The 26,822-nt window shown below is 43.4% G+C and overlaps 1 protein-coding gene across 3 annotated transcripts; it reads left to right on the top strand.

Annotated features, from left to right (window-relative positions):
* Positions 1 to 795: 795 nt before the first annotated feature.
* thbs2a (thrombospondin 2a) lies at positions 796 to 25,935 on the top strand. Of its 3 annotated transcripts, none has more exons than XM_010867355.4 (23): positions 796 to 1,206; positions 1,726 to 1,797; positions 2,299 to 2,858; positions 3,562 to 3,646; positions 8,670 to 8,878; positions 10,288 to 10,428; positions 11,040 to 11,133; positions 11,909 to 12,079; positions 13,766 to 13,942; positions 14,442 to 14,615; positions 15,236 to 15,363; positions 15,758 to 15,910; positions 17,170 to 17,388; positions 18,294 to 18,401; positions 18,626 to 18,785; positions 19,728 to 19,846; positions 20,150 to 20,384; positions 21,789 to 22,016; positions 22,455 to 22,726; positions 22,892 to 22,989; positions 23,356 to 23,495; positions 23,743 to 23,776; positions 24,181 to 25,935. In XM_010867355.4, exons 2-22 carry the CDS (start codon positions 1,731 to 1,733, stop codon positions 23,766 to 23,768), a joined length of 3,564 nt encoding a protein of 1,187 aa, XP_010865657.1. In that variant the 5' UTR covers positions 796 to 1,206; positions 1,726 to 1,730; the 3' UTR covers positions 23,769 to 23,776; positions 24,181 to 25,935. The 3 variants fall into 3 exon arrangements, with proteins under 3 accessions (XP_010865657.1, XP_010865645.1, XP_010865663.1); XM_010867343.4 differs by having other exon boundaries at positions 2,296 to 2,858; XM_010867361.4 differs by lacking the exon at positions 23,743 to 23,776 and having other exon boundaries at positions 797 to 1,206; positions 2,296 to 2,858.
* Positions 25,936 to 26,822: the final 887 nt, after the last annotated feature.

Genomic DNA, 26,822 nt, shown 5'->3' with positions numbered 1-26,822 from the left:
CTGAACGGAAAGTTCTGGTGAGTTAGATCACTATTTTTCAATCCTCTCTTCGGGGACCACGACCCGATTAACATTTTTATTGAAGCCCAGAACTGGCACACCTGATTCAATTAGTCAAACATTACCAAGTCCTAAATTAAATGTGCCTGCTCCGGAATACAACAAAATGTGCATCGGCTGGTGGTCCCCGAAGAGTGGATTGAAATCATGGAACAGTGATCTGACTCACCAGAACTTTCAGTTCAGAAGACCCATCACTAGATTATCAATAATTCACCAGACACCAGCACGTTGTCATGCCCGTTATCAGACTGCAACAGTGATTAATGCCTACTTTATTTGGTGATAAAAAATTTTTTTATTTATGTGTAGTTGTTATAGGTTACAGACAAGAATCTCAATTTGACAAAATAGTGTGTTAAATGTGTATCCAAAAAAGTTAGGCTCCCGAACGTGTGCCCTGAATTGTAACGCTGAACAAAGATTCTGCGTAAACGTTTTGGAAACTTTTTGAAGAGGCTGAACCGCAAACACAAAACAGTGGGTTTATTTTTCCTTTATAGCCACAAGGAAAGCGTAACCAAGCATCCGTCTTTCAACACCCGGTACGTCAGGTCTTTCAGCATCATATGCCAATCCACCGAAAATATGCAGCTAGTGTTTCATGAAGCTCTTCGCGACCAAGTGCTTTGCACTACCAGTACTAAATAGCCAAATGCGCGCCTCACTTCCCAGCTTGCTATCACTTCTCCATCAATAACTCCTCCCCGAAACGGAATCTGGTAAATTAAGTGGGCTTGATAGAGAGGCGGAATTGCAGAGCTCACAGAAGGGGGGGTCACGATGGGCCGTTTCCTGCCTCTGTAAACAGGTACGAGCTTATTACGCTATCAGAACGGAATTATGTAATTCCGCCTCAGCAATCGTTCCAAACTTGTCATACTTAAAGTTGACTGACAGGGTTGTGAGGAGGAGTATATAAAGACGGGGACTCAGCCTTTGCCACTACCGTCAAAGTCCTGCCGGCGTTTTGTGGATGTAGCGAAGTTAACCAAGTGGACTTTACATTTTACGCACCGGGTTATAGGAGTTATTCGTTTTTTATTACACTATTCATATTTATTAGAACAATATATGTGTAATTACCACCACTTATTATTGGATATCTAACGGATTTTTTCAAAAGGGGATTTGCACTTTCGTTTGGTAAGTTTCTGGATATAAATTTGCATGATGCATTTTCAGCATTATTTCAGCATGGTTGCCATTGGTTTAATTTTCATTTACGTCTAGTCAAAATCCTTTAGGTAAATAATGCAGTAGTCCAATATCTTGTTATTTAAATAAGTCGTCCTTGTAAACGTTATGCATTTGACGAATTTGTTTTACTTTTCTTTAACCAAATGCTGTATACAATTCCTGATGTGCGTAACTGTTTTATCTTTCTCTCTACTTTGTTGTTAGTCCACTTTAAAGCATTGTTATTGTTAAAGCAGATCAGTGGATTTGATATTAAGTGATGGAAGTCTGCAGTCTAGATGCTGACAACGTCAGCATTCTCAATTTGGTGTCGCTTTAATTGTGACAGCTTAACGGGTGAATAAAAATGGCCAATAAAGAATTGTCATCTTCACGTATGACAGTGTCATTAGTTATGAAGTTAACAAATGTACCTTTGCTGTTTCCTTCGATGATAATCAGCGCTGTGTCTTTTGTGTTTTGAAGGCGATATGATACTCAGGAGAAGTCTCAACTTGCTGCCCATTTTATTACTTTGCTCCTCAGCGCTACCTCAAGGTAAATGCACGTATGCGTAACGTTCATTCGTCTCATACTCATCATTATATTCACTCATATGGCATTTAATTGTAATTTTAACCGAGTGTGATGTTGCTGCGCTTTGTGCAGCCTATGTAGGTTAAATTCTAACAAAATTTACGAAAACAATGTAGCATACTGGGTGACTGAATATGTAGCAGTCACTTTTACTTGTGCGTAAAAGTATATACCCATATGCTGGCTTTAACCATTGCTCTCCAACCTTGTATCTGTAGAAATACAGATCTGTATTTTAGCTGTCACTGTAATCTACCACAACTGATTCTAATAAGTATCGGATTGATGAAAAGAATCAGGTTAGTTACAACTCGGGTTGAAGCAAAAACCTTCTCAAGGTTTGCTTTCCGGGAAGGGACGATGGTCAATTGCTGTAGACCTAGTTATAGCAACTTATATATGTTGTTTCATTAAACTAATTGGCATTTCCTCTCCCTGTCTATCCCCTGTATGACTCAGAAGATGGTGAAGTTACTATGGATGACGACACGACGTTTGACCTGTTTGAAATTAGCGGTATCACACGCAAGACTCTCGGCGCCAAGCAATTCCGTGGTCAAGACACGGACAATCCCGCCTACCGCTTTATCCGCTTTGACCATTTACCTTCTGTACGCGCACCTGTGCTTAAACAGATGCTTCAGCAAATACAGAACAACGAGGGCTTCGTGTTCGTAGCCAGCATGCGCCAAGACCGCGGATCCCGGGGAACACTCATCGGATTGGAAGGCGCAAATGGCCAGCGTCAGTTTGAAATCGTGTCCAATGGTCGCGCGAACACGCTTGACCTTGTCTATTGGGTTGACGGCTCCCAAAATGTTGTGTCCTTCGAGGAAGTTGATCTGTCTGACTCGCAGTGGAAGAATATCACGCTTCATGTGCATGGCGAAAACGCGAATTTGTTTGTTGGCTGCAGTCTCATTGATAGCTTCATCTTGGATGAGCCATTTTACGAGCACCTGCAGGCGGAGGGGAGCAGAATGTTCGTGGCCAAGGGAACCATCCGCGAAAACCACTTCAGGGTAAGTAAGTGTAGAATACTGTAAAGGCTACGTTACTGAAGCTTGGTTCCCAGTCTGCGGTGTAAAAAAAGATTGCGAGTGACTATGATTTTCTGTGTTTTTATAAGGTATAAACTTTATTACTTGTGGTCTTCAGTAATGTAAGGGTGTGCCTTTGTTAAAAATAAAAGGCCTATACACCATAGTTAAAAGTTCTAGCGTACTCTAACTCTTACTCGTAATTGGTGTTTAAGAAGTTAAGAAACCTTCTAGCCTTACGAAGAAGTTAACCCTGCAATTATGAGAGAACATTTTTATTGACAGATTACACAGACCTTTGTGGTTTTATCTGAGCCTGTTATTTATACCTCTAGACATGGTCCTCAATTCAAGGAAGGTTCAAAGGTTCAACAAGGAGGTGTAACTACTGTAAATGTGGCATAGTGATGTGCGTCGGAAAGAGCACCCAATTCTTTTGCTGCCCCCCTCCCCCCGAAAAGCAGTGCATAAGTGTAGGGAAGATGGCATTTTAGATCTTGCCCCTTGAGTCATTCTGACTAATGTCAGCTGTTAAGAATAACAAGTTCAGCCTTTGTTTTTGTTTATCCTGACACTGGCTGTAGTAGCTCAAGGTCAACATATTGCTAAGTGAGTTGTCATTAGCTGTCATTCAAATGTGACGACCAACTGTCCTTTTAGTCGACCACTCTCGTCTGGCCCGCAGGGTTTACTGCAGAATGTGCGCTTCATGTTCGACACCTCAGTGGATGACATTCTCAGGAGCAAAGGGTGTGAAGTCACTAAACCAGGTAAGAGGCATTTTGATTTGGGCTTCCTGTACTGGGTTATGTTCACTGGGGAGCAAATGGGAGAAATAGGGCCTGCGTTGGTCAAATTAGAAATTATAATTATTTAAGTATTGTGCTGAATTATGTTACAGCCAATATCCTTAGTAACCTGTATCCAAACCACTGTGTTGCTATGGTCCCTGTCAGCCCAGGTTTGGTACCACAGTGACCATAGAAATTGCCAAGACGGCACAAACAATGTGGGACCAACGTAGTCATTTCGGTGTATCTGTATTATTGTATCTGTAGTAATTTAGGTGTGACTGTAGTATTGTATCTGTAGTAGTTTAGGTGTGTCTGTAGTATTGTATCTGTAGTAGTTTAGGTGTGTCTGTAGTATTGTACCTATAGTAGTTTCAGTGTGTCTGTAGTATTGCTCTAAATTCTAATAGAAATATAATACATTTCTTAACATTTTGTTAACCTTTCTCTTCTTGCCTTCTTTTAACTTCGTATAAAAGCCCTGTCCACTGCAGATGTTACGAAACAGTTTCACAGAGTGCTTCCAGAATGGCTCCATATAATCATTATAATTGTGGGCTCTGTAGTATAACTATTGCACTACATGGGGAATAGTGTCCCATTTGAGATGCATGAATAATCACGTTCAACCTCTCACAGCTCTCGGGTTCTGTGTTTCGTTTAGATAAAACAATGACACATTTCCCTGACAGACCCATGCACTTTTCCTTGTCTGGTTCTGATGTTATTTCATGTTTTTCGGTCTTTCATTTGAGTGGGTCATAGAAAGCTTGCAGATCTGATATGTGGAAATATCTTACAGTATTACATCATGTTAATGGAAAAAGCCTTATCAGGGTAATGATGTGAGTTCAACCTGTGTATGTGTGTGTGCACATTCGTGCTGTGGTTGACAAACACAAAGGAAGTACAGATGCTTACATTTATTTCTATTGGCAGTGTACTCTCAGTAATGCCTTGAGAATAAAACAGAGAGGAACGTTAAATGCTATGCTGGAAGAAGTAAGGACAGGGAGTCACCACTTTCCCTAGCGTACACGCACACACGCACACACACACACACACACACACACACATAGTGAGGTCATGATTTTGGCTGATGTGGTTGGCTTTCTGCTGCTGTAGCCTTGGGTGTGGGGCCATGTAGTCCTTAATCGGGGCTTCTGAGAAGGTCCAGAAACTTCAGTGTGTGTGTGTGTGTGAATGTGTGTGTGTGTGACTGTGAGCGTCTTATAGTGCCACTGTTGACACAAGTGTTTGATTATAGCCGAACGCGCACATTCTGTGTTTGACAGATGTCACAGAGGCTTCCCAATGAGTCACTGGGAAAAGTCTAGCCGACATGTCAAACACAAGGCCCAGGAAGCGCATCCGGCCTGGGACACGTTGCCATCCGGCACCCGCCACCATTTGTCAATTCGTTTTGGCCCTCTTTCGCACTGGCTTCAAGAGCGTGCACTACAAGTCCCAGCAAGTACTGCCAGCGTGCTCCGCGCCAAACGGCAGCACATTGCCAAACACCCGCCAACACACACAGCCAGGGACAGCCCAGTGTGCTGTATCATATCATCATTACCAAACGGTTTCAGAGACCAACTGTTCCCCTCAATGGCACGGACTGAATCTTCTCCTGGACCAAAAGTATAGACATTTTGCAGGACACACCATAATGGGAATCTTTGGTAAAAAAATGACTCATGTCATTCGGTTGTCAAAAAGTCAAAGGACTCACATGCAAGTCTGAACTACAAGGCAACCAAAGCACACCAGGACGCGTGACAATTGAGGGATTTATTTAATGAAATTCCAGCCTGATCTGCTTTGTGTATTCAATTTCAACTGGACTGCTGTTTTATAAGGCTCACTGGAGGACAATGCGAACTCAAATGTCATCTGGTATGCAAATGTATTTGAGCTAAGCATCAGTTTTAAAAGTTTGACAGGGAATGACGACTACAACAATCCTGCAACACATGCCTTGTAGACTTGGCTAAAGCAAATGCTGCATTCAACCACGTCGGCTGAAGGTTACAACATCCTACCTATGTTTTTAAAGTCTTTGTGATTTTGTAGTAAAGTAGCTAGCATTAAAGCAACCTGATCCTCCACATAATGGCCTTGAAAGGAAAGCAGGATTAAGAAAGAAAAACCGAACAGTTGAGACAGGTTCTGTTCTGCCCTGGTAAACCAACCAAGCTTTCCTGTGTTAATGCCTAAAGTGGAAATGTGAATCTCAACCCAACCCCTCTGCCCTGCCCACTTGGCCAGAAAGCCCTTAACCTTAAAGCTTTCTTATTTTTTTAATTTAGATGGTATTTCATGTTTGTATATGTGTCAACTCTGCATGTGTGATATTATTACGCATGCCTGTCTATTATTTTTTTGTGAAAATTCGCAAACTCAACAATGCGCATCACCCCTTGGGACTCCCAGAGGCTGTGACATTACACACGGTAGACACTGGGCTACGTCAAAGATGTATTTTTTGAAAGTTGTATTTTGCTTCAATTGAGCTTTATAAGCCAGGGTTTTAGCCTGGCAAAACATTGCACTAATAATAGCTGAAAGAGTCAGTAATAAAATCACAGACGTGAAACTGTTACCTCATTGTACAGTTAACAAAATAAATATTGAATGTTTCTATCCCCTCATCTTGACCACAAAAGCGGAGTGAAGAAGGAAAGGAGTATGAGTAATGAGTCACGTGAACCCATGAACACACTTGAATGAGTCCACCAGAAATTGTGCACAAAGGAAAGGAAAACACTGCTTGGGCCGCAGTGGGACATCCCGCGGTTGAATGGGACCGGCATGACTTGGACCTGGCTTGATTTAGAGTCCCTAGGCACCCGTTCATCTCTGCCCATTTAGATGGCCGACCCAGATACCAGCACTACACTGAGCTGTCGCCTAACACACACACACACTCCACCGTGACACCGTGCTCGTCTGTCTGACGCTCTCTTATCTAATGACTGCAGAGTCGATGTGCTGAAAGCGGCACATGATACTGGTGAAACAGTTGTGTTTAAGGTCTGTCCTGTTGTAGGTATGTGTCATAAGGTCCGAGACAGATGGTGGTGGTGGTGGGTGGGGGGGGGTGGGTGGGTACAGGAAGCCCACTCATTCTGACATGGCCTGTGGAAGGTCTGTTGAGCTTACTCTGTTGGAGTGGGCTCATGTGGAGTGACGAGTGTAGACCATCATGTGGAGTGGTGAGTGTAGACCATCATGTGGAGTGGTGAGTGTAGACCATCATGTGGAGTGGTGAGTGTAGACCATCATGTGGAGTGGTGAGTGTAGACCATCATGTGGAGTGGTGAGTGTAGACCATCATGTGGAGTGACGAGTGTGTTTGTCAGAACAGTGCTTCTGTTTGGACTCGTTTAGACCACCCTGATCATTGGTATGTCTGCCATTTGGCACGTTGGTGAAAACCCGACGAGAGAACCCTGGGTACCATGGGCTTACGCCCCAAATGGAATCCGATCCCCCCACGTATGACCCTGGTCCCTGTGTTCAGAGCACCACTTTGGAAGGTTCCTAGGGAACCCTGGCCAAAAGTGGAATACTACAGGGTCATTTGGAACCCAGCCCTCGGGCCCTGGTATGTTTTTCTTAAGCCTGGGAAAGTCGACACACCACAGTAACACACACAGAGCGGGCTCCATAACAACCCCCCAGGTGGAAAAACGGATGGATAAATAGACACTTCCTTTCCTGTCGAACTCTGCACTCCTGCCAGAAAATACGAGCTCTTCCTTCCCTTTTCTTTATTTTTTCTTCTCTCTTTCTCTCTCTCCCTCTTCTCTCTTTCTCTCTGTCCCTCGCTAGCTAATGAGAGGGTCTGGACTCTTGAGTGTTTGACTCAGATGAACCCATCCTTCAACCAGGCAACCTCAGGGCTGTCAGTGTATTTTTGGGAGAACAAACGCAGGTTATGCGATGCATAGTAAATCCCCCCCTTTTCTGGTACAACTTCTTTGTCTTCACAGTTCAGATCCAGTAAATGCTGTCCAAAAGGGGAGTGACTAGCGAGGCCTGGGGTTAAAACAGTGTTTTTTGTGTTCCTTTGGGAATTTGACAGTGTTTGAAGCACCATCTTAAGTTCAAAGATCAATCATTTTCTGGAACAGTAACTGATGACATTTAATTCCAATTTCCAATTCTCAAAATGTAAACTATTGCATTCTACTGCTCCTTGCTGTCTGTGCGCCCTGCTCCATTGTGTTGTACTGTACTGTACCGATGACTGATCACCTGATGCTTAGTGGGTTTTCTTCCAATGAAAACTTGACGCCGGCCCAGAACCCTACCAGTGTGGCATAGCATGCCATCACATAATGGATGAGCTCTGCACTGTTTATAACCAAACCTCCCTTTGGCCCCTGTGCCCACAGCAGAACAACTCCGTTATGATTCGATTGGAGAGCGACTAAACCTGACTCTGCAGCATCCAAATCTGCCCTCTGTCCATTTTGGACCCTGGTTTAATGTAGGGCACTATAAAAGGAGACACTAGCTTGTTATGCAGGTTGTTGCGAAGTCGAAGATGAACAACCCCCCCCCCCCTTTAGATTGAGGACCCTCTAATGTGTAGGGTGATGAAGATGTATGGATCAAAGCTGGCTTTCTGATCACGTTGACAGCAGACACGTTTCTAAAATGTTCCCTTGCAACCGCTTTCTGAGATGTCTGATCATGTATTTGACATGGATGGAACAACAGTTATGTTTCCTTTTGTGAAGGGATGGGTAAGACCAAAAAATGACGCTGAAGTCCTTGGTGCTTCATCATGATTGCACTTCTAAACCGTTAGCGTTCAACGTGTCGTTATCACAATATTTTGTGTTCTTAAAATATTCCTCCATTTCTTTCTCTTTTCTCTTATCTACCCCTCTCCCTTTCTGTCTCTACATAAATCTCTCTCTGTCTCCCTTTTGTTTCTGTCTCTCTCTGTCGCTGTCCTTCTGCACCCCGCCCCCCCACCCCCACCTGTCAGACGAGGTCAACGCGGTGGTGAGTGAGAGCACAGAGGTGGTGGACACGAGTCCGTCCACAGCCATCACCACCAACGTCATCGGCCAGAAGACGGAGAAGGTTGGGGCGGAGATGTGTGAGCGGTCCTGTGAGGAGCTCAGCGTCATGTTCCAGGAGCTCAAAGGGCTACGTGTCGTCGTGGGGAACCTCATCGACGGTCTGCAAAAAGTGGTATGTACAGTCCAGCTGGGTCGTGGGAAGGTCGGAAGAATAGGTCGAAAGGGAACGATGTGGCTCCGTTTTGTCTTAGGCGTCTGCTCTCAACTCTTCTATCTGTAACGGTGATGGTTCCTGATTCTTTGCTATGATATCTGGAGAATTATGGTCGTGTGCGACTTTCAATAGAGTTGCTGTTAAATCAGTCCAGAGAGCCTGCTGAAGTCCTGAAGGCAGGCATGGCAGCTGAGTCCGGGGAGGAGGGCGCTTTAGTGCCAGGTAACATGTGGCTAGGGGAAGGATTCTCTTGGTTGTGATTGGCTTCAGCTAGAGGCGCCACTCTGATGTCATGCTGTGTTTAACCAACCCAGGTGCTGCCTTCTTGTTCGTGCGCGTGCGCGCGTGTGTGTCAGTCAGGGTGTCAGGGCATGATCCATTAGAATCACTGACTACTCACGAGGAGTTTATACAGTTATGGTCCCCAAGGCTCTTCAAGACCAAGTGGTGTCTTATAATACTGTGGGGCACACACACACGCACATGCACACACACAGACCATGCACGCACGCACTCACACACACACACACACAGACAGACCATACACGCACACACACACACTTTTTTCTATATCTGGTGCTGATGTTTGCCAGAAGGAGTCAGTTCCCCTCCGTTGGCCAGAGGTGACAATGTGCGAATAGAGCAACACCGATGGGCTTCCCATCCACAGAGTTCAGAATACACGGTTGTGCATGTGCATGCACGCAGACACACACACACACACCCTTTCACAACTTAATGAGGACAGGACTTCACGTGTTGCTCTCCTTCAAGCGTGTCAGTGAGTTTAAAGGTGCAACAACTGTGAGCATTCTGTTACTTCCTGCAAATCATCTCCATATGGTCATGAACATATGGGACTCGAAAGGTGGTTATTTTCTGTAGCAGAAGCTTCGTAGCTAAAGGGCATGTGTCTGTTCGCCTCCTGAGAAAACAAGCTCCCTGCTTCTTCTTTCCATATGGATGGAGTAAACCTTTATATACCTTGATATGTTATTATTTGTTCCTTTAATTAAGGAAGCTTGTTGATTAGGCTTTGTCTTTTGTTGTATCCCCAAACAGACTTCAAGACTGTTTGACTGGCTGGCTGGTTTCAGTCCTCACACAGACTTCAAGACTGTTTGACTGTCTGGTTGGCTGGTTTCAGTCCTCACACAGACTTCAAGACTGTTTGACTGTCTGCCTGGCTGGTTTCAGTCCTCACACAGGCTTTTAGACTGACTGTAGACAGTGTCTGTCGTGCTGTTCATCCATAAACAGGCTTAAAGACTGTAGACTGCCTGTCAGGCCATGACAGGAAACACAAATTATGTCTGTTGTCCGTGTGCCTGTCTGCTCATGTCTGTGTGTCTGTCTCGTTTCCCCAGACAGAGGAAAACACAGTGATGAAGGAAGCCCTGGGGAAGATGAAGAACTCCAAGGAGAAGCACATGTGCTGGCAGGACGGACGACTGTTTGAAGATAAGGAGGACTGGGTAGTGGACAGCTGTACGACTTGTACCTGCCAGGTAGGAGACCCAGATACCACCTTAAAATCAGGAGACCCAGATACCACCTTAAAATCAGGAGACCCAAATAGCACCCTAAAACCAGGAGACCCCGATATCCCCTTAAAACTAGAAGACCGTGATACCACCTTGGAGGTAGAATACCCTGATACCACCTTAAAACTAGGAGACCCTGATACCACCTTAAATCTAGTAGATCCTTATACTACCTTAACTCTAGGAGATCCTGATACCACCTTAAAACCTAGGTCAACAATAGGCCCAATAGCCCACTGGCAGCTCAGGCCCTGCTGTTGTCACTGTTGTTGAGGAAACTAGCATCCAGAATTGTAGTAAATTAGGTCAAAGCACTTAGTCTGCTGTTCTATTTCACAGGCAGTGACGTCTTCTTCTAATATATCAAACGGACTTGCCAGTTTCACTGTTATTGACGGCACCTTCAAAAACAGAGAGACATTAAGCAGAACGCGCTAAAGGAGATGTGGTTTATCGATTGGGTGACCGATGCTGTTAGTTTGCTTGATCTCCCGTAGACTTACAACACACTGTTTGTTAGTTTTTTTCCGAATCCACGTGTCTGATCATCTACCATGTGCTGTTTCTTATGACAGGACTCGAAGATCGTGTGTCACCAGATCACCTGTCCTCCCGTGGCGTGCGCCAGTCCCTCCTTCATCGACGGAGAGTGCTGCCCGGTCTGTCTGCGTAAGTCGACGCTCGTCATCCCACACACCGCCACTAAAGCCACACTCTGCCATTTTCAACTTGTTAAACAGAAGGTGGCCTCGCCTCTAACGGCTGACAGTGAGTCTAACGGCGTAGTGACAGTGACGACACGGAACACCGTGAAAACTAGACCCTAAACAACAGTAAAACCTAGCCAAAACCAAGCACTCACCAGGAGACAGTTATTGTCAAACTTTCTCCTTTCTCGAAGGCCTTCAGTGCCAGATCTGATCTCCGGATGAACATGGTTTCTACACGTAGTTTGTTTGAGAATGGAGTAGTGTTATAGTTGTAAAGCCGGTTGTTCTGTAAAGGGACGTCCGTGCGGTTTATTGTCCTACGTGAGTCCAGCAGTTGGCTTCTAGAGGCTTCATACTCTGAAGTGGTAAAGTGGTCACTATGGAACCATGATGTCATATAAAATGGTGGAATCAAAACAAAGCTTTGTTTCTCTGCAGCGTTTTGTCCGTTCCAGCAGCAAGAACAACTAGACTGCAGACAAAGTGTAATAGCATAGTAACGCAGCGAGTTCACGTCATCAGTTCGGCACACTCATTTTACAGAAGTTGTCGTTATTTTAATCTAAGTGCAATTCAATTGTAAAAGCTTTATTTTCCTCTTGAGCCTATTTTGTAAAAACAAATAAAACAGTCCTAGAAAAAACTGGCCGTTTCTGTTGGTGGGGTTCTGACTTTTCAGAGCCGGAGAAAGACGATTTGTCTTCAACTCCTTGTAATGTTTCCATGTTCTCCAGCTAAAGACAGTGAGGATGGCTGGTCCCTGTGGTCCGAATGGACTGAGTGCACTGTGACCTGTGGGACCGGTACCCAGCAGAGGGGACGGTCATGCGATGCCACCAGTAACCCGTGTTCTGGTCCCTCCATCCAGACCAGGAAATGCAGTCTTGGAAAATGTGACAGCCGAGGTGAGTCTCTCTCTGTCTATTCAATGTCTTTTCAAACAATAAGAGGTATTTTCAATGTCTATTCAACGTCTTTTCAAATTAGAAGAGGTCTTTTCAATGTCTATTCAATGTCTTTTCAAACAATAAGAGGTATTTTCAATGTCTATTCAATGTCTTTTCAAATAAGAAGAGGTATTTTCAATGTCTATTCAACGTCTTTTCAAATAAGAAGAGGTATTTTCAATGTCTGTTCAACATCTTTTCAAACAAGAATAGTTCTATTCAATGTCCTTTCAAACAAGAAGAGGTATTTTCAATGTCTACTCAACATCTTTTCAAACAAGAAGAGCTCTTTTCTAAGTCTATTCAATGTCTTTTCAAACAGTAAGAGGTATTTTCAATGTCGATTCAACGTCTTTTCAAACAAGAATAGTTCTATTCAATGTCTTTTCAAACAAGAAGAGGTCTTTTCAATGTCTATGTAATGTTTTTTCAAACAAGAAGAGGTTTTTTTAATGTATATTCAATGTCTTTTCAAACAAGAGGTCTTTTCAATGTTTATTGAACCTCTTTTCAAACAAGAAGTGGTCTTTTCAATGTCTATGTAACGTCTTTTCAAATAATAAGAGGTATTTTCAATGTCTACTCAATGTCTTTTCAAACAATAAGAGGTATTTTCAATGTCTATTCAACGTTTTTTCAAATAAGAGGTCTTTTCAATGTCTATTCAACATCTTTTCAAATAATAAGAGGTATTTTCAATGTCTCCTCAATGTCTTTTCAAACAATAAGAGGTATTTTCAATGTCTTTTCAACGTCTTTTCAAATAAGAAGAGGTATTTTCAATGTCTATTCAATGTCTTTTCAAACAATAAGAGGTATTTTCAATGTCTATTCAACGTCTTTTCAAATAGGAAGAGGTCTTTTCAATGTCTATTCAATGTCTTTTCAAACAATAAGAGGTATTTTCAATGTCTATTCAATGTCTTTTCAAACAAGAAGAGGTCTATTCAATGTCTATGTAACGTTTTTTCAAACAAGAAGAGGTCTTTTTAATGTATATTCAACATATTTTCTAACAAGAGGTCTTTTCAATGTCTATTCAACCTCTTTTCAAACAAGAGGTATTTTCAATGTCCTTTGCTGAGTGGGGATCATCTCTGCGTATTTCTCTGTCAGTCTGCGGTGAGAGACGGTTGCCGTGTAAGGTTGTGGCGGGTGCATGTCCAAACCATTTACACTGATGGGGCGTCACCCTGTGACGTCACAACCAAAAGGCTGAACATCAGGCTAGAAAAGCCTGTTTGAATCTGACTGTTTTGAGTCTGAATTCCACGTGGTCATCTTTCGCCTGTTGTTCTGACCGGGCCTTCCAGTTGTTCTGACCGGGCCTTCCAGTTGTTCTGACCGGGCCTTCCTGTTGTTCTGACCGGGCCATCCAGTTGTTCTTTCGCCTGTTGTTCTGACCGGGCCTTCCAGTTGTTCTGACCGGGCCTTCCAGTTGTTCTGACCGGGCCTTCCTGTTGTTCTGACCGGGCCATCCAGTTGTTCTGACCGGGCCTTCCAGTTGTTCTGACCGGGCCATCCAGTTGTTCTGACCGGGCCATCCAGTTGTTCTGACCGGGCCTTCCAGTTGTTCTGACCGAGCCTTCCTGTTGTTTTGACCGGCCCTACCTGTTGTTCTGACCGGCCATACCTGTTGTTCAGTTCGTCAGGACGGTGGGTGGAGCCTCTGGTCGCCGTGGTCGTCCTGCTCAGTGACGTGTGGCGAGGGTCAGATCACCAGGATCCGCCACTGCAACGCCCCCACGCCACAGCTGGGGGGCAAAGACTGCGAGGGCCAGGGGAGGGAGACACAACGCTGCGAGGCGAAGCCCTGTCCCAGTGAGTATGGAAGCCCAAGAGGACCAACACAGGGTCCACGCAAATACAGGTTTAACCCCAAGTAGTTTGTACAATTAATGTGGTCTGATTCATAATATCCACTTACCTGGTTTTAAATCCACTTACGGTGTTGTACAAGTGCTTCCATTCATATAGTAGGGGGCACTCTTCACCTGGTAAACATTATGTCTGTCCGTCTTTCTTAAAACTTAAAGCTGAAATTCACTCTGCATTTCCCCTACTGTGGCAATAGTTTCCAGACTTTACTCCTTGCTGAGAATGATCAACTGCCTATAGAATGGATGGGAAGTGGTAGTATTTAGTTTTTTGTGTGACTTTAGGCCTTCAACTACTACTGTAATTATTTGCCACGCAGCTTATAGACATTTGATAATATGTTAAGATGCAAAGAATTATCTTGAACTTCTTGAAACTAGGCCAGATTGCAACAAAAACATTGTGTTGGTCTTCTAACTGTTTATTCGCTGTCCACGGGCAGTTGACGGTCGGTGGGGGCCATGGTCACCATGGGCGATCTGCTCGGCATCCTGTGGGGGCGGAGTTAGGGGCCGGACTCGTGTCTGTAACAGCCCAGAACCCCAGTATGGAGGGAAGAAGTGTCCAGGGGAGGCCATTGACAGTAACGCCTGCAACAAACAGGACTGCCCTATCGGTGAGTAGGGTGGCTGGGTCGGTGGGTAGGTGGGTGAGTCGGTGGGTGGGTGAGTTCAGTTAAGTTGAGTAAGTGGAGTAAGTTGAGTGAGTTAGAATGAGCGAGTTGAGTCAGTGAGTTGAGATTTGAGTCAGTGAGAACGTTGAGGGAATTGAATAAGTTGAGGGAGTTGATTTGACCTGTGTCATATCCACTTTACTCATCATCCAGCCTCTCTGACTCTCATAGACGTTCCTCATAGCTATTTCATTCTGCCTGACTATTTAACATTCCTTTGATAAGGGCTCTTTGAATGGCCTCCAGACTAATATTATAAAATATGGCAGACGATCACAAGGTCTTGATGATTCATTTGGCCACTTTGGAGATGGAAACATTAGCTAATGGTAACGTTGTGTTTTGGCAGCAAGACTTGTACAGCAACACGCTACATTTGAAAAAAATGACCAACCTTTGGAGGATCAATGTCAACATTAAAGTACCCATGCTCATGGTCTGGTCTCGCTTCATCATCTCAACATGTCGACAACGAACTAGAGAAAACCTAGTCCCTTCACACGTTTGTTTTATTACTCAGTTGAAACTGTTCTGTAAAACCTGCACCTCTTGTTCCGGGTCAGATGGCTGTCTATCTAATCCATGTTTCGGAGGGGTGGAATGTAACAGCGCCTCAGACGGATCGTGGGAGTGCGGTCCCTGCCCTGTTGGTTTCCGTGGCAACGGAACCCACTGCGAAGATGTCAACGAGGTAACCAGGGGCTAAATAGGCGCGTTGCCTGGGTTGCATGCATGTTAACCCACGCCTGACAGCTGGGCCACGTTCAACCAGTCAAACTGGGATATTTTTATGCTGCTACAACCTCAATCTGTTGTCATTTTTCCTGATACATCAGTTTGACCGATCGATCGACTGATCGACTGACCGACTGATAGACTGACCGACTGATCGACTGATCAACTGACCGACTGACCTGCAGATTGACTGACTGGTAGATTGACTGACCGGCGGATTGACTGACCGGCGGATTGACTGACTGGCCATAATCAAGGCCACTCCGGATACTTGCCCTCAGACCAACACGTTCCCTGCTCCCTGATTGGTCGCCGAATGTCACCGACTGACGAATGGTGTTGGGTTTCAGTGCGACATGGTGCCGGACGTCTGCTTCAGGGCTGGCGGAGCGCCGCGCTGCATTAACACGGACCCGGGGTTCCACTGCCTCGTCTGCCCACCCCGCTACAAGGGAACCCAGCCCTTCGGCATGGGGGTGGAGGCCGCCAAGAAGAACAAACAGGTATGTCTGTGGCACGGCCTCGACCGGGTTCCGACGCGGCGAGCACCCCTTTCTGACTCTTTGGAGCGTTTATTGGTAAAAGGTCAGAGGTCAGAGTTGGTCGGCCGGCGTGAACGCAGCCTGAGAGGGGGAGCGTGAACATTCGTGCATGTCAAAGAAGCTGCAGAAAAGATACCATATAATGTAGATCCATTAAAACTCAATGGGATGGTTTCACGGACGCAGATTAAGCCTAGTCCTGGGCTAAAAAAAAAAATCTCTCTGTTGACTCTGTGGAGCGTAAAATCCCACAGAAGTCCAGATTAATCCCTATTGGCATGTGGGAATTATGCAGAGTGTGCTTCCAATATGTTCTGTCTGATAGAACTGCAGCCAGCCAAGGTGATTCCAAACATCTGCTGAGCTTCTCACTCTGTATTCCACCTGCCTGATGTAACAGTTGAGGTTGTATGCCTCACAGTATTTTCTGTTGTTTTTTTTTTTAGGTTAGCACTCAATGTTCCTATTTCAGCCTCACGTATTGGTTCTTAATGGCGTGTCATTAGCTGCTAGCGCACCATCTGTTTTTACATACGTAAATTGTTCCTCCTTTGAATCTGTCATAACGGATTTCACAGGTTGTTTTTTGAAGTCCATGAAACCAGGCTTCAATGGAATAGGACCTGGTTCAAAGACCATTTTAAACTGTTCTGATACCCTTCACAGAATCAATAAAATACTTGTCAAACACAGGAACTATTTTAAATGTCTCAAACTCCGGTTGAACCCAGGTCTGCTCTGCATAACAGATCTGGTGAATCACTGCTTTGTCACTGTCCTTTTAAAAAACTGAGCCGGCTCTGATCCGAGGCCAACCGTGTGGAAATGGACTTTAGGAGAGGGAATTGTCTCACAGCTGCCATGGAGTGCCGATGAGAGAAAGAAAAAAAAAAAGCTGTCTCACGTAACTCTGCTCTCACACTTCTGAATGAGCTCATGAAGTGGCTTCCAGCTGTAACCATGGAGACCCACTGGTGTTGTCTTCCACTCTCTTGCAGTAAAAATATAACAAATTAGAAAAAACAATGTTTTATTAAGGTCTGTCTGACCGCCCCTAAATCCATTTCTCTCTTTCCGTGTCTTTATCTGTTAAATTTTCCCTCTCCCTGTACCTCCCTCTTACTCTCCCTGTACCTCCCTCTTACTCTCCCTGTACCTTCCTCTTACTCTCCCTGTACCTCCCTCTTACTCTCCCTGTACCTCCCTCTTTCTCTCCTCAGGTATGTGAGCCGGAGAACCCCTGCAAGGACAAGACCCACAACTGTCACCGTTCTGCTGAGTGCATCTATCTCAGCCACTTCAGTGACCCCATGTATAAGTGTGAGTGCCGGATCGGCTACGCTGGGGACGGTTTCATCTGTGGAGAGGACTCGGACTTGGACGGGTGGCCTAATCAGAACCTCGTGTGTCGTGCCAACGCCACCTATCACTGCAAGAAGGTAACAGGCCACGAGTTTGTTCTCTGTAAATCAGTTTCTTGGACACAGATTATGCCAATTCCCCGGTCACGGTTTAACATGGACCTTCCTGCACTAGTCCTGGAACAAACAGGGCTCCTCCGTTGAGCTCCGTCGTCCAGGGCAAGTTTTAATCTAGTTCCTGGAAAAGGTCCTTGTAACCTTCGTTCTCCACCTGAAAACCTGCAGGGCTTCCAGATTTTCTAATTTTACAGTATGTCAATTTTCGACATCTCTCTGTGGCTATGTCTTAAAAGGGCCCTGTGTCGAATCCTGCCACTAACGTTACAAGAATGACGTTTCCTTCTCCTCTTCCCTTGCTGAACTAGACTGGAATAGTACTAGCTAGTCCAGGGTAGTTTAGGGTGGGGGGATAGTACTGGCTAGTCCAGGGTGGTTTAGGGTGGGGGGATAGTACTAGCTAGTCCAGGGTAGTTTAGGGTGGGGGGATAGTACTGGTTAGTCCAGGGTAGTTTAGGGTGGGGGGATAGGACTAGCTAGTCCAGCGTAGTTTAGGGTGGGGGGATAGTACTGGCTAGTCCAGGGTGGTTTAGGGTGGGGGGATAGTACTAGCTAGTCCAGGGTAGTTTAGGGTGGGGGGATAGTACTGGCTAGTCCAGGGTGGTTTAGGGTGGGGGGATAGTACTGCGGGTGTCTCAAGTGGGTATGAGGAGTCTACAAGTTAATGTGAACTGATAGAGGGGTTGGCAAAAAAGTTTAAATGGGGAATATCTCAGGCATCTTGAGCAATTTTGTAAAGAAATGTATGTGAAACATGAACTTAAAACATGAACTGTAGATTTCTTCTGGTCATTTATGCTAATGTACAATATAAATACAGATGGGCTCCTTTTCAACAATTTCTATGTTTTATATTGTTTAAACAGGATAATTGCCCCAGCTTGCCTAACTCCGGACAAGAGGACTTTGACAAAGACGGTCAGGGCGATGCTTGCGACACGGATGATGACAACGATGGAATCGTGGATGAGAGAGTAAGAGAGCTGATTTTAGGCAAATCGATTAAGAGGTGTGCAAACATATTGAATAACCCCTGAAAAGACATGTCTTGTTCAAAGGTTGTTACTTTGTCGTCGCAAATCATTTTGGCCAGTGCTTACAAATAGGCAACTCGGATGAACTCCATGGAGTATTAAATGCCCTCTCTCAGGGAAACGGACACTAACAGAACAAACGTTGCTACTCCACCTCTCCTCAGGACAACTGTCCCCTCCTGTACAACCCTCGTCAGTTTGACTTTGACAAGGACGATGTTGGCGATCGCTGTGACAACTGCCCGTATGAACACAACCCCGCCCAGATCGACACCGACCACAACGGAGAAGGAGACGCCTGCGCTGTTGACATTGACGGAGACGGTAATGATTATATTATTGGATGTTCTGTAGACGGAGACGGTAATGATTATATTTGGGATGTTCTGTTGACATTGACTGAGACTGTAATGATTATATTATGGGGTGTTCTGTTGACATTGACGGTAATGATTTTATTATGGGGTGTTCTGTTGACATTGACTGTAATGATTGTATTGTGGGGTGTTCTGTTGACGTTGACGAAGATGGTAATAATTATATTACGGGATGTTCTGTTGACGGAGACGGTAATGATTATATTATGGGATGTTCTGTTGACGTTGACTGAGACGGTAATGATTATATTATGGGGTGTTCTGTTGACATTGACGGTAATGATTATATTATGGGATGTTCTGTTGACGGAGACGGTAATGATTATATTATGGGATGTTCTGTTGACGTTGACTGAGACGGTAATGATTATATTATGGGGTGTTCTGTTGACATTGACGGTAATGATTATATTATGGGGTGTTCTGTTGACATTGACGGAGACGGTAATGATTATATTATGGGGGGTTCTGACACTGATGAATATGCTACTAGTTTACTCTGGCTGAACTGGTATTCGTTGAGATCAGAGAAAAAAATAATAATTATGTCCTGTGCAACATGAGTAGTTTATGTTAATATCTGCACCAGCCGACTCTAAACCAGTCATGAGTTGGCTTTATTAATTCTCCGATTTTGAACTTATGCGATGGGTACAAAAAATTAAGTTTTTTTACTAGGGGATTGTAAATCATTCAGAGGAATGAGCTGCTTTGCAGTTTATCTATCATTCATGTGATGGATTTGCATTTGCTACCTCTCCTGCTGGGAATGTGTTGTGTATTGCCATTCGCTAGCCCAGGCAAGCATACATCAGAGATTGGGACGGAAGATAAGTCCTGCACACGCCATTCTACCCCTGCATGTGGTTCATGGTCCATTCTCATTTAGAAATCCTGAACGAGCAAGACAACTGCCCCTATGTGTACAACACCGACCAGAAGGACACCGACATGGATGGAGTTGGTGACCAGTGTGATAACTGCCCACTGCTACATAATCCTGACCAGGTGGGCATTACAGAACTATAGCGCATGAGGAGATGAACACTTTTTAACCGTGTGTGTGTTTAAAATGACTTCAATTACAAGCACTCTAAAATTGTGAAAAAACTAAACTTTGCTATTTGGTTAGAATATTTTTTAAATACAAACATTGCAATTCCCAGTTGGCAGATCTGAAGTCCCTTCCTCCTTTTCTCTCATGGGAATCTTCTGGAGCATAATAACTTTTCCAGAAAATTGTTTAACATTTTCAAGTATTTATGGGATTAAAAATGGAACGAGCTTAAATGTTGACTGGCATCTCTTCAGGCTGATACGGACAACGACCTTGTGGGAAACCAGTGCGATAACAACCAGGACATCGATGAGGACGGTCACCAGAACAACCTGGACAACTGCCCTTACATCGCCAACTCCAACCAGGCGGACCACGACCAGGACGGCAAGGGAGACGCCTGTGACTTTGATGACGACAACGACGGTATCCCTGACGACAAGGACAACTGTAGATTGACGCCCAACAAAGATCAACTGGACAGTGATGGTAAGGGGGATAATGAGCATGCGTGTGTGTACACACACACACACACTCCTATAAAGAATCCTACAATTTTAGCTAGTTGTAGTTGCCTGTGAAGATCTTTGTAGCCAGCAGCTGTAGGTTGATTTGTGACTTGTGTAATGTCCCTATATAGTAGAGATAACATCTACCATCACACAGAGGAATCTCCCTCCGAGGCTCCTCTGCACCTGTCCACAGTAACCATACCTTGAAGTATTACGGACTAAAATCAACAGTTATTAGTCACGTACACAAGTGTGGTGGACCATTTCCAGGTAGCGTCCACTCATCCACTGACTTGCAGATACAGGGTCAAAGAACGATAAACTGATGGAAGACAGACATCTGAATGCCTCCACACTATCCAGGTATGGCCGACAGGTCAGACGGGCATGACTTAACAGAGAGGGCTAGTTCTGGGTCAGGGTTGATGATGTCATTAGCATATGACTTCATCGCGCGGTGCAGGAACCCCAGAGGGCATCACACGCCAGCTTGTCGCCGAGCGGCCAGGACATGAGGTTATATTTCCACAGGGGGCATCTGGGTCACCGATTAATCCACAGTACCCTGTTTCATCATGCAGGGTTAACAGGAGTTTGTTTACCTAGCTTTAACTAGAAACAGGCTGGGTGGGGGGGGGGGGGGGGGGCTTAGAGGAAGGGAAAGGAGAGAGAAAAGGGAAAGTGAGACACAGGGAAAGGGGGGGGGTCAAAAGGAAATGGGGATAGGGACAGAGAAATTGATAAATACAGTGAACGACTTCGAGGAGAAAACCTCGAATTTCTTCACCCTCTTCACACCCAATCAGGACGTGTTTATTTGATAGAATCATGTCGGCCCCCTGTGAAATAAGAGAATAGCAGAAGATGGACTTGAGGAAACACAGCCACTCTAGTACAAGGCTTTTCAGCTCATTGGCCACAGCCCTTCTGTCTTTATAACACCCTGAGTCTGTTTCTAATAGACCATGGCCTCTGAGATAGTTACAAGTATCAGTGGAAGTTGTCACGGCAGGCAAAGAAATATTGGACTTGGTGGACATGTGAAAAGCTACGGGATCTTGGGAAAGAATTGTGATTCTTTTCCGAGTGACAGAATGGTCTGCCATCCATGTGGTGGGAATATTGCAGCAGTACTGAATGTTTGGAGACTAGAGGGTCATACAGGCCGACTGTAGTCGCCAGAAGTTATGGCCATTGACGTAAAGTTACAGATTTACAGACCGGTTTCACCACTCCTTTCAATAAAAAAGACAATTATGAATGACCAAACAACAACCAAAGATGGACCGATACAACCATGCACTACAAATACATGTTGCTATTTCGTTTAAAAAGTGGACACTTTTGGGCAAATAACAACAGTTATTTACTCCATTAACAGGTGACGGTAGAGGCGACGCCTGCAAAGATGACTTTGACAATGACAACATTCCGGACATCTTTGATGTGTGTCCGGAAAACAACGCTGTTAGCGTCACAAACTTCCGGAAGTTTCAGATGGTGCACCTGGACCCCAAGGGAACCGCACAGATCGACCCCAACTGGGTGGTCAGGCATCAGGGCAAGGAGCTGGTACAGACGGTTAACTCCGACCCTGGCATTGCTGTTGGTGAGTAGGATAGCCTTAGCATCTAGTTCCTAGACTGCTGTAAAACACATCAAATTGTAAGAGCTAGGTTAGAGATACATAATTTGCTACATTCTAGAAATGTGCAGTCTCTAAATTGAGACAATGGCATCGCTGTTGTTAAGTGCAGCAGAACAACCTCACTTCAAATACTGACTGGATTCTTTTGTAGCATAGCAAAGTTCCTGAAAAATTACAAGAACTAACAGATTACAAGAACTAACAAGAATCACAAATTTCCTACCTGCTCATTCCATTCCTGATTCAAGTAATTCTCAATCAGATTTTAGGATCTTTTTTTTTCTGAACCTCTAAATAATTTAGATCTGAGACATTTCCGAGCAAGATGTCAAATAACGGAGTAGACCCAAGTATTACTTAAATGTATTCGTATTTATGCTCCGCTGTTCCGCATCCCAGGCTTTGACGAGTTCAACGCGGTGGACTTTAGTGGGACGTTCTATGTCAACACAGACCGGGACGACGACTATGCAGGCTTTGTGTTTGGTTACCAGTCAAGCGGTCGCTTCTACGTGGTGATGTGGAAGCAGATCACCCAGACCTACTGGGAAGACAAACCCTCCAAGGCCTTTGGGATCTCTGGTGTCTCCCTCAAGGTGGTCAACTCCTCTACTGGCTCGGGCGAGAACCTGCGAAATGCCCTGTGGCACACAGGCAACACTAAAGATCAGGTAAGCCGTCTAACATCTAAGACGGCTTCTGTCAAGTCAGGCAGCTTTCATTCTGAACAGCCAGGAATAAATGTCTCTGGTGTGGCCGCACCCTCAATTGTGAAAATAGTCTACCAATCAATGACATTTTGAAGTCAATGCTTTTTTTTGGCCCTTGCTCAAAAGGTCCGAACTCTCTGGCACGATCCAAAGAACATTGGCTGGAAGGATTACACTGCCTACAGGTGGCACCTAATCCACAGACCAAAGACTGGTTTCATCAGGTGAGCAGGTCCAGCCCAATGCCAAGGCTTTAGCTCAGTGGGCTAACACAGTGTTGTGGCTTCTAGGGGACCCAGCACTGAATCTGGATCACTCAGAATCTGGAAATACAGTTTATAGTATAGTACAAAGAATAACTGAAATATACTAAGCCAGATGTATTCCAACTTTTTCAGAAAGAATCTCTCTCTGAATGAGTTATATTTAGCATTGTGCAAAAAAAATTCTATGCATTTTATTTTAATCTCACTTGAAAAGGAAGCAGTATACTTGGTAAAGTTATCTTTCTAATTGTGACTTTGTAATAGTCCCAATTAATAATCTGCCCTCTAAATGTCTCTTATCTGTCTTGTCGACTGGTTTTGTAGGGTTGTGGTTTATGAAGGGAAACAGATCTTGGCAGATTCAGGACCAGTGTATGACAAGACATATGCTGGCGGACGGTTAGGCCTGTTTGTCTTCTCCCAGGAACTGGTGTTCTTCTCCGATCTCAAATACGAGTGCAGAGGTGAGTCCTGTAGCTTGCAGTACCATTTTAGCTTGGTCCCAGATCTGATTGTGCTGTCTTGCTAAATACTTATCACAGCGCCAACTGATCTGGGCAGCGTATAGTATGAAAAATATGAAAAATAATGATGTATCGTTTGGTGTATTTGAAATATTTTTTAATCCTTTTTGAAGACGAAATGCTTGTGAAGCTCGAAAACAAGTGTTTTTCTTTTTTTTAAACTTTCAAATACTTTTCCAATACTCAGATGAGCCAGAGTTTCCAACTGTGTAGTCCATCAGGTAACAATCACAAACGGGTTTCTGGGTTTTCTCTGCTTTATTTTTTAATTCACGCTTTTGTTTCTGCTGGTCACATTGCCTGGTTCCAACAACTTCGGCACTTTGGTGTGCATGCATGTGTTTGACTGACAGTGGAAGGTCCAGTGTGTGTTATTAATGGGTTCCAGGTGCTACTTTGGTCACAGATACCAGAATGATGCTTGTTCACGGACTATTTCTTAACTTTAGAAAGGGCATAATTCATTGCTTTGAATAAGTCCCAGAATCATACTTTATATGTATACTGCTGTATACTGTATATATATTTAATCTATATACGTTATGGTTTGGGATATTCTGTTATTCTTTCACTTTGTTATTACAAACGTGCTTGGAATAAATATTATTTAACCTGTTTTTTCCAGATAACTGAAAACTTCAAATGGCTGAAGAACCGGAAACTGACAGCATGATCACCAGTCATTTGCTGATTGGTTTCCAGCAATGAAATGGAGCTTCAGCTTGGCCCCCTCCAACGTTTTTATCTTCTAACATTCCATTGAAGGGGCGGCCATGGGCTTGTGAGAAAAGACATTTCCTTGTGAAGTGAAAACAGATGATAAGTGGACAGACGTAAAAGACCTTTTAAAAGGAATCTATAACTAACTGATGTTGACAACATATTATAGGGATATTTTGTACAACCACTTTTGTGCTTTACTCCAAATTATTTTCTTAACTTTCTACAGCTTCACATTAATGAAAGTAAATACTCAATTCTTGTTATTCAGTAAACATTGACATTGTTCGTGATGGAAAAGATAGCAACTTGAGGCTGAGTACAATGTACAGTAAAGGCATCTAGGTTGCTCAGCAACTACAGGTCTCTGTATTGACCACAGCAGTTTCAGGCATGCAGTAAAAAATTGGATCAATTTGAATATTAACTGCCAAAAAATCTGCCGAACTTTGAAACGATACAAATGCACACTGATCTATGTTGCTAACTTGAAAGAAGTTATATTTTGTATTGTTTATTATACCATCCTGAATGCAATTCTGTTAAAAGGGTCTGAGTTACTAATTTAAAATGTTTGTCAAACTCCAAAAAGGTTGACTGTGACTCATTTTATAGCATTTTAAAATACTTTGGGATAAAGATGTTTATACTAAGTTTGTATTATAATTTCTTTCATAAATTATTATCGTGAGTTTATGTTTTGATCGATTTTTGTTTGCTTTTTTTTTTGCGATTGTAAATAATTTATTTATTTGTATACACTGACGAAATTTCACAATTGAAGTACAACAGTAAAAAGTGCTGGATATCAGCAGAAATATTTCTCAAACATCAGCATAAAAATACACTATCACAAACTTTATAATATGCAGTGTTTTGTCATGTGTGACTGGATGGGTATGTTCGTCAAATGCTCATCATGTTTGTCAAATGGCCTTTTGTCGCTCAGATAAACGAAACAAAAATGTGGTGGTTTTGGACGAAGAGGGAAGTTGTAGTTTGGGTTAGTAGTAGCATGCTAGAAAAGTCTGTGGGGCAAAACCTTTAGTGGTAAGGAAGTGAGGATGATGTAAGAATGCTGCAGTCCATCGACATAATGGTCGGAGTTTTTGGGGGGATGGTTGTAGTAGCAGTATGTGTGAGAAAGCAACAGTGATTATTATGTAAATGGTTCACAGCATCCTTGACCTTGACAGCTGAAGCGCTGAGGTTTCCGTGCGTACGCCTGATGTGACCGGGAGTTTTTCAGATGGGACGCAATGAAAACACTTAAAACTTTATTTAAATGTAAACGTGTCTTTCACTTGTCAACGATAAAACAGATGAGCATGAGAACCTTTTTGTATTGAGTGACCAAAAAATTAAAACAGCCTTTCTAGAATCTATGTAATCAAATTAAAAGGTTCTTGTAACGTTTGGTTGAATTATATGAATCAAGGATATTTGCAATGTATAGCTTTTTAGTTGTCATTAGTCTGTACAGCATTTATTGTTGTTGATTATATTTTTTGTGGTTAATACCTAGCTTTGTTATATTTTGAGGGTTTTTGCAATGCACACATTTTTTCTGGTATTGGTTTGATGTTAGATCTACATTTTCTAGAAATATACTTTTTTCCCCACTTAAGAGATTCTCTTGTTTGATAAATAAATTGTTTGTACACCATGTCTTTTTCATTATGTTAATGGCAATATTGTGACTTTTTTATGAAATTAGTGATTTGACAATACAATGATTGATTAACTAAAAACAGATTATTAGAATATTGTCAAGAGAATGTAAAAAAAAGAAAGCTCTTTTATATTAATCAGTCTTCTTCAAAGATCAGTATTGAATCTGTATTATTTGAAATATATTACAAAAAGCATATTCCAAACTTGGAACCTTTAAATAATCAGAATTAATAGAAAGGTTTTTACTGAAGATGGATGGCAAAGAAAACGTGACATTTTAACAGGTTAATTAACTCTCACATTCCATGATGTTACACAGACAAGTAGCAATATCTCAAGGGATAAAGTTTTGTCACTGACCTTGCTTTTGGACTCCAAACATAGATTTTTGAGAGGTCTTCAGTCAAGTGTCAGACACACACGTAAGCACACACAAATGCTTGTAGACTGAAACCAGTGTCACATAACTGCTCATGCCTTTACAACACATCACTAGTATAACAGAATTACTGACTCTTGCATTGCTGACTCATGCATTTTGGTGTGTGCATGGAAACAACAAACTTTTATAAAGATTTTGTTTTATATACTTTATCTTTTTACTTGGGTTTACTTTTACATGGTTTTACTTTTTAAAGTAAACTCAACACTATGAGGCAGCCTTCAAGTAACAAACCAACCTCATCTAAGATAAACACTGACTTTAACTTGCAAGACTTGTAATGTCCTCATACTTGTTTTAGACATTAGCAATATCTCTCCCAGCCCTGTCCATAAATCTGGAAGGGGAGTTGTGTCATTGTTTAAAATTATTTTAAATGTTCCAGGCAGGATTCCACAAAGCGCAACTTTAAGCCTGAGAAATCCTTAATA

The sequence above is a fragment of the Esox lucius genome, chromosome 5, assembly GCF_011004845.1.
Source record: "Esox lucius isolate fEsoLuc1 chromosome 5, fEsoLuc1.pri, whole genome shotgun sequence".
NCBI lineage: Eukaryota > Metazoa > Chordata > Actinopteri > Esociformes > Esocidae > Esox > Esox lucius.
The sequence above is the reverse complement of the archived record's forward strand: the minus strand, read 5'-3'. Positions and strand labels throughout refer to the sequence as shown.

Coding starts and splice junctions, on each gene's coding strand:
- thbs2a (XM_010867343.4), top strand. CDS start 1,731: ATGATACTCAGGAGAAGTCTCAACTTGCTGCCCATTTTATTACTTTGC. Junction 15,911..17,169: donor CCGCCAAGAAGAACAAACAG/GTATGTCTGTGG, acceptor TTCTCTCCTCAG/GTATGTGAGCCGGAGAACCC. Junction 18,786..19,727: donor TGTTGACATTGACGGAGACG/GTAATGATTATA, acceptor ATTCTCATTTAG/AAATCCTGAACGAGCAAGAC.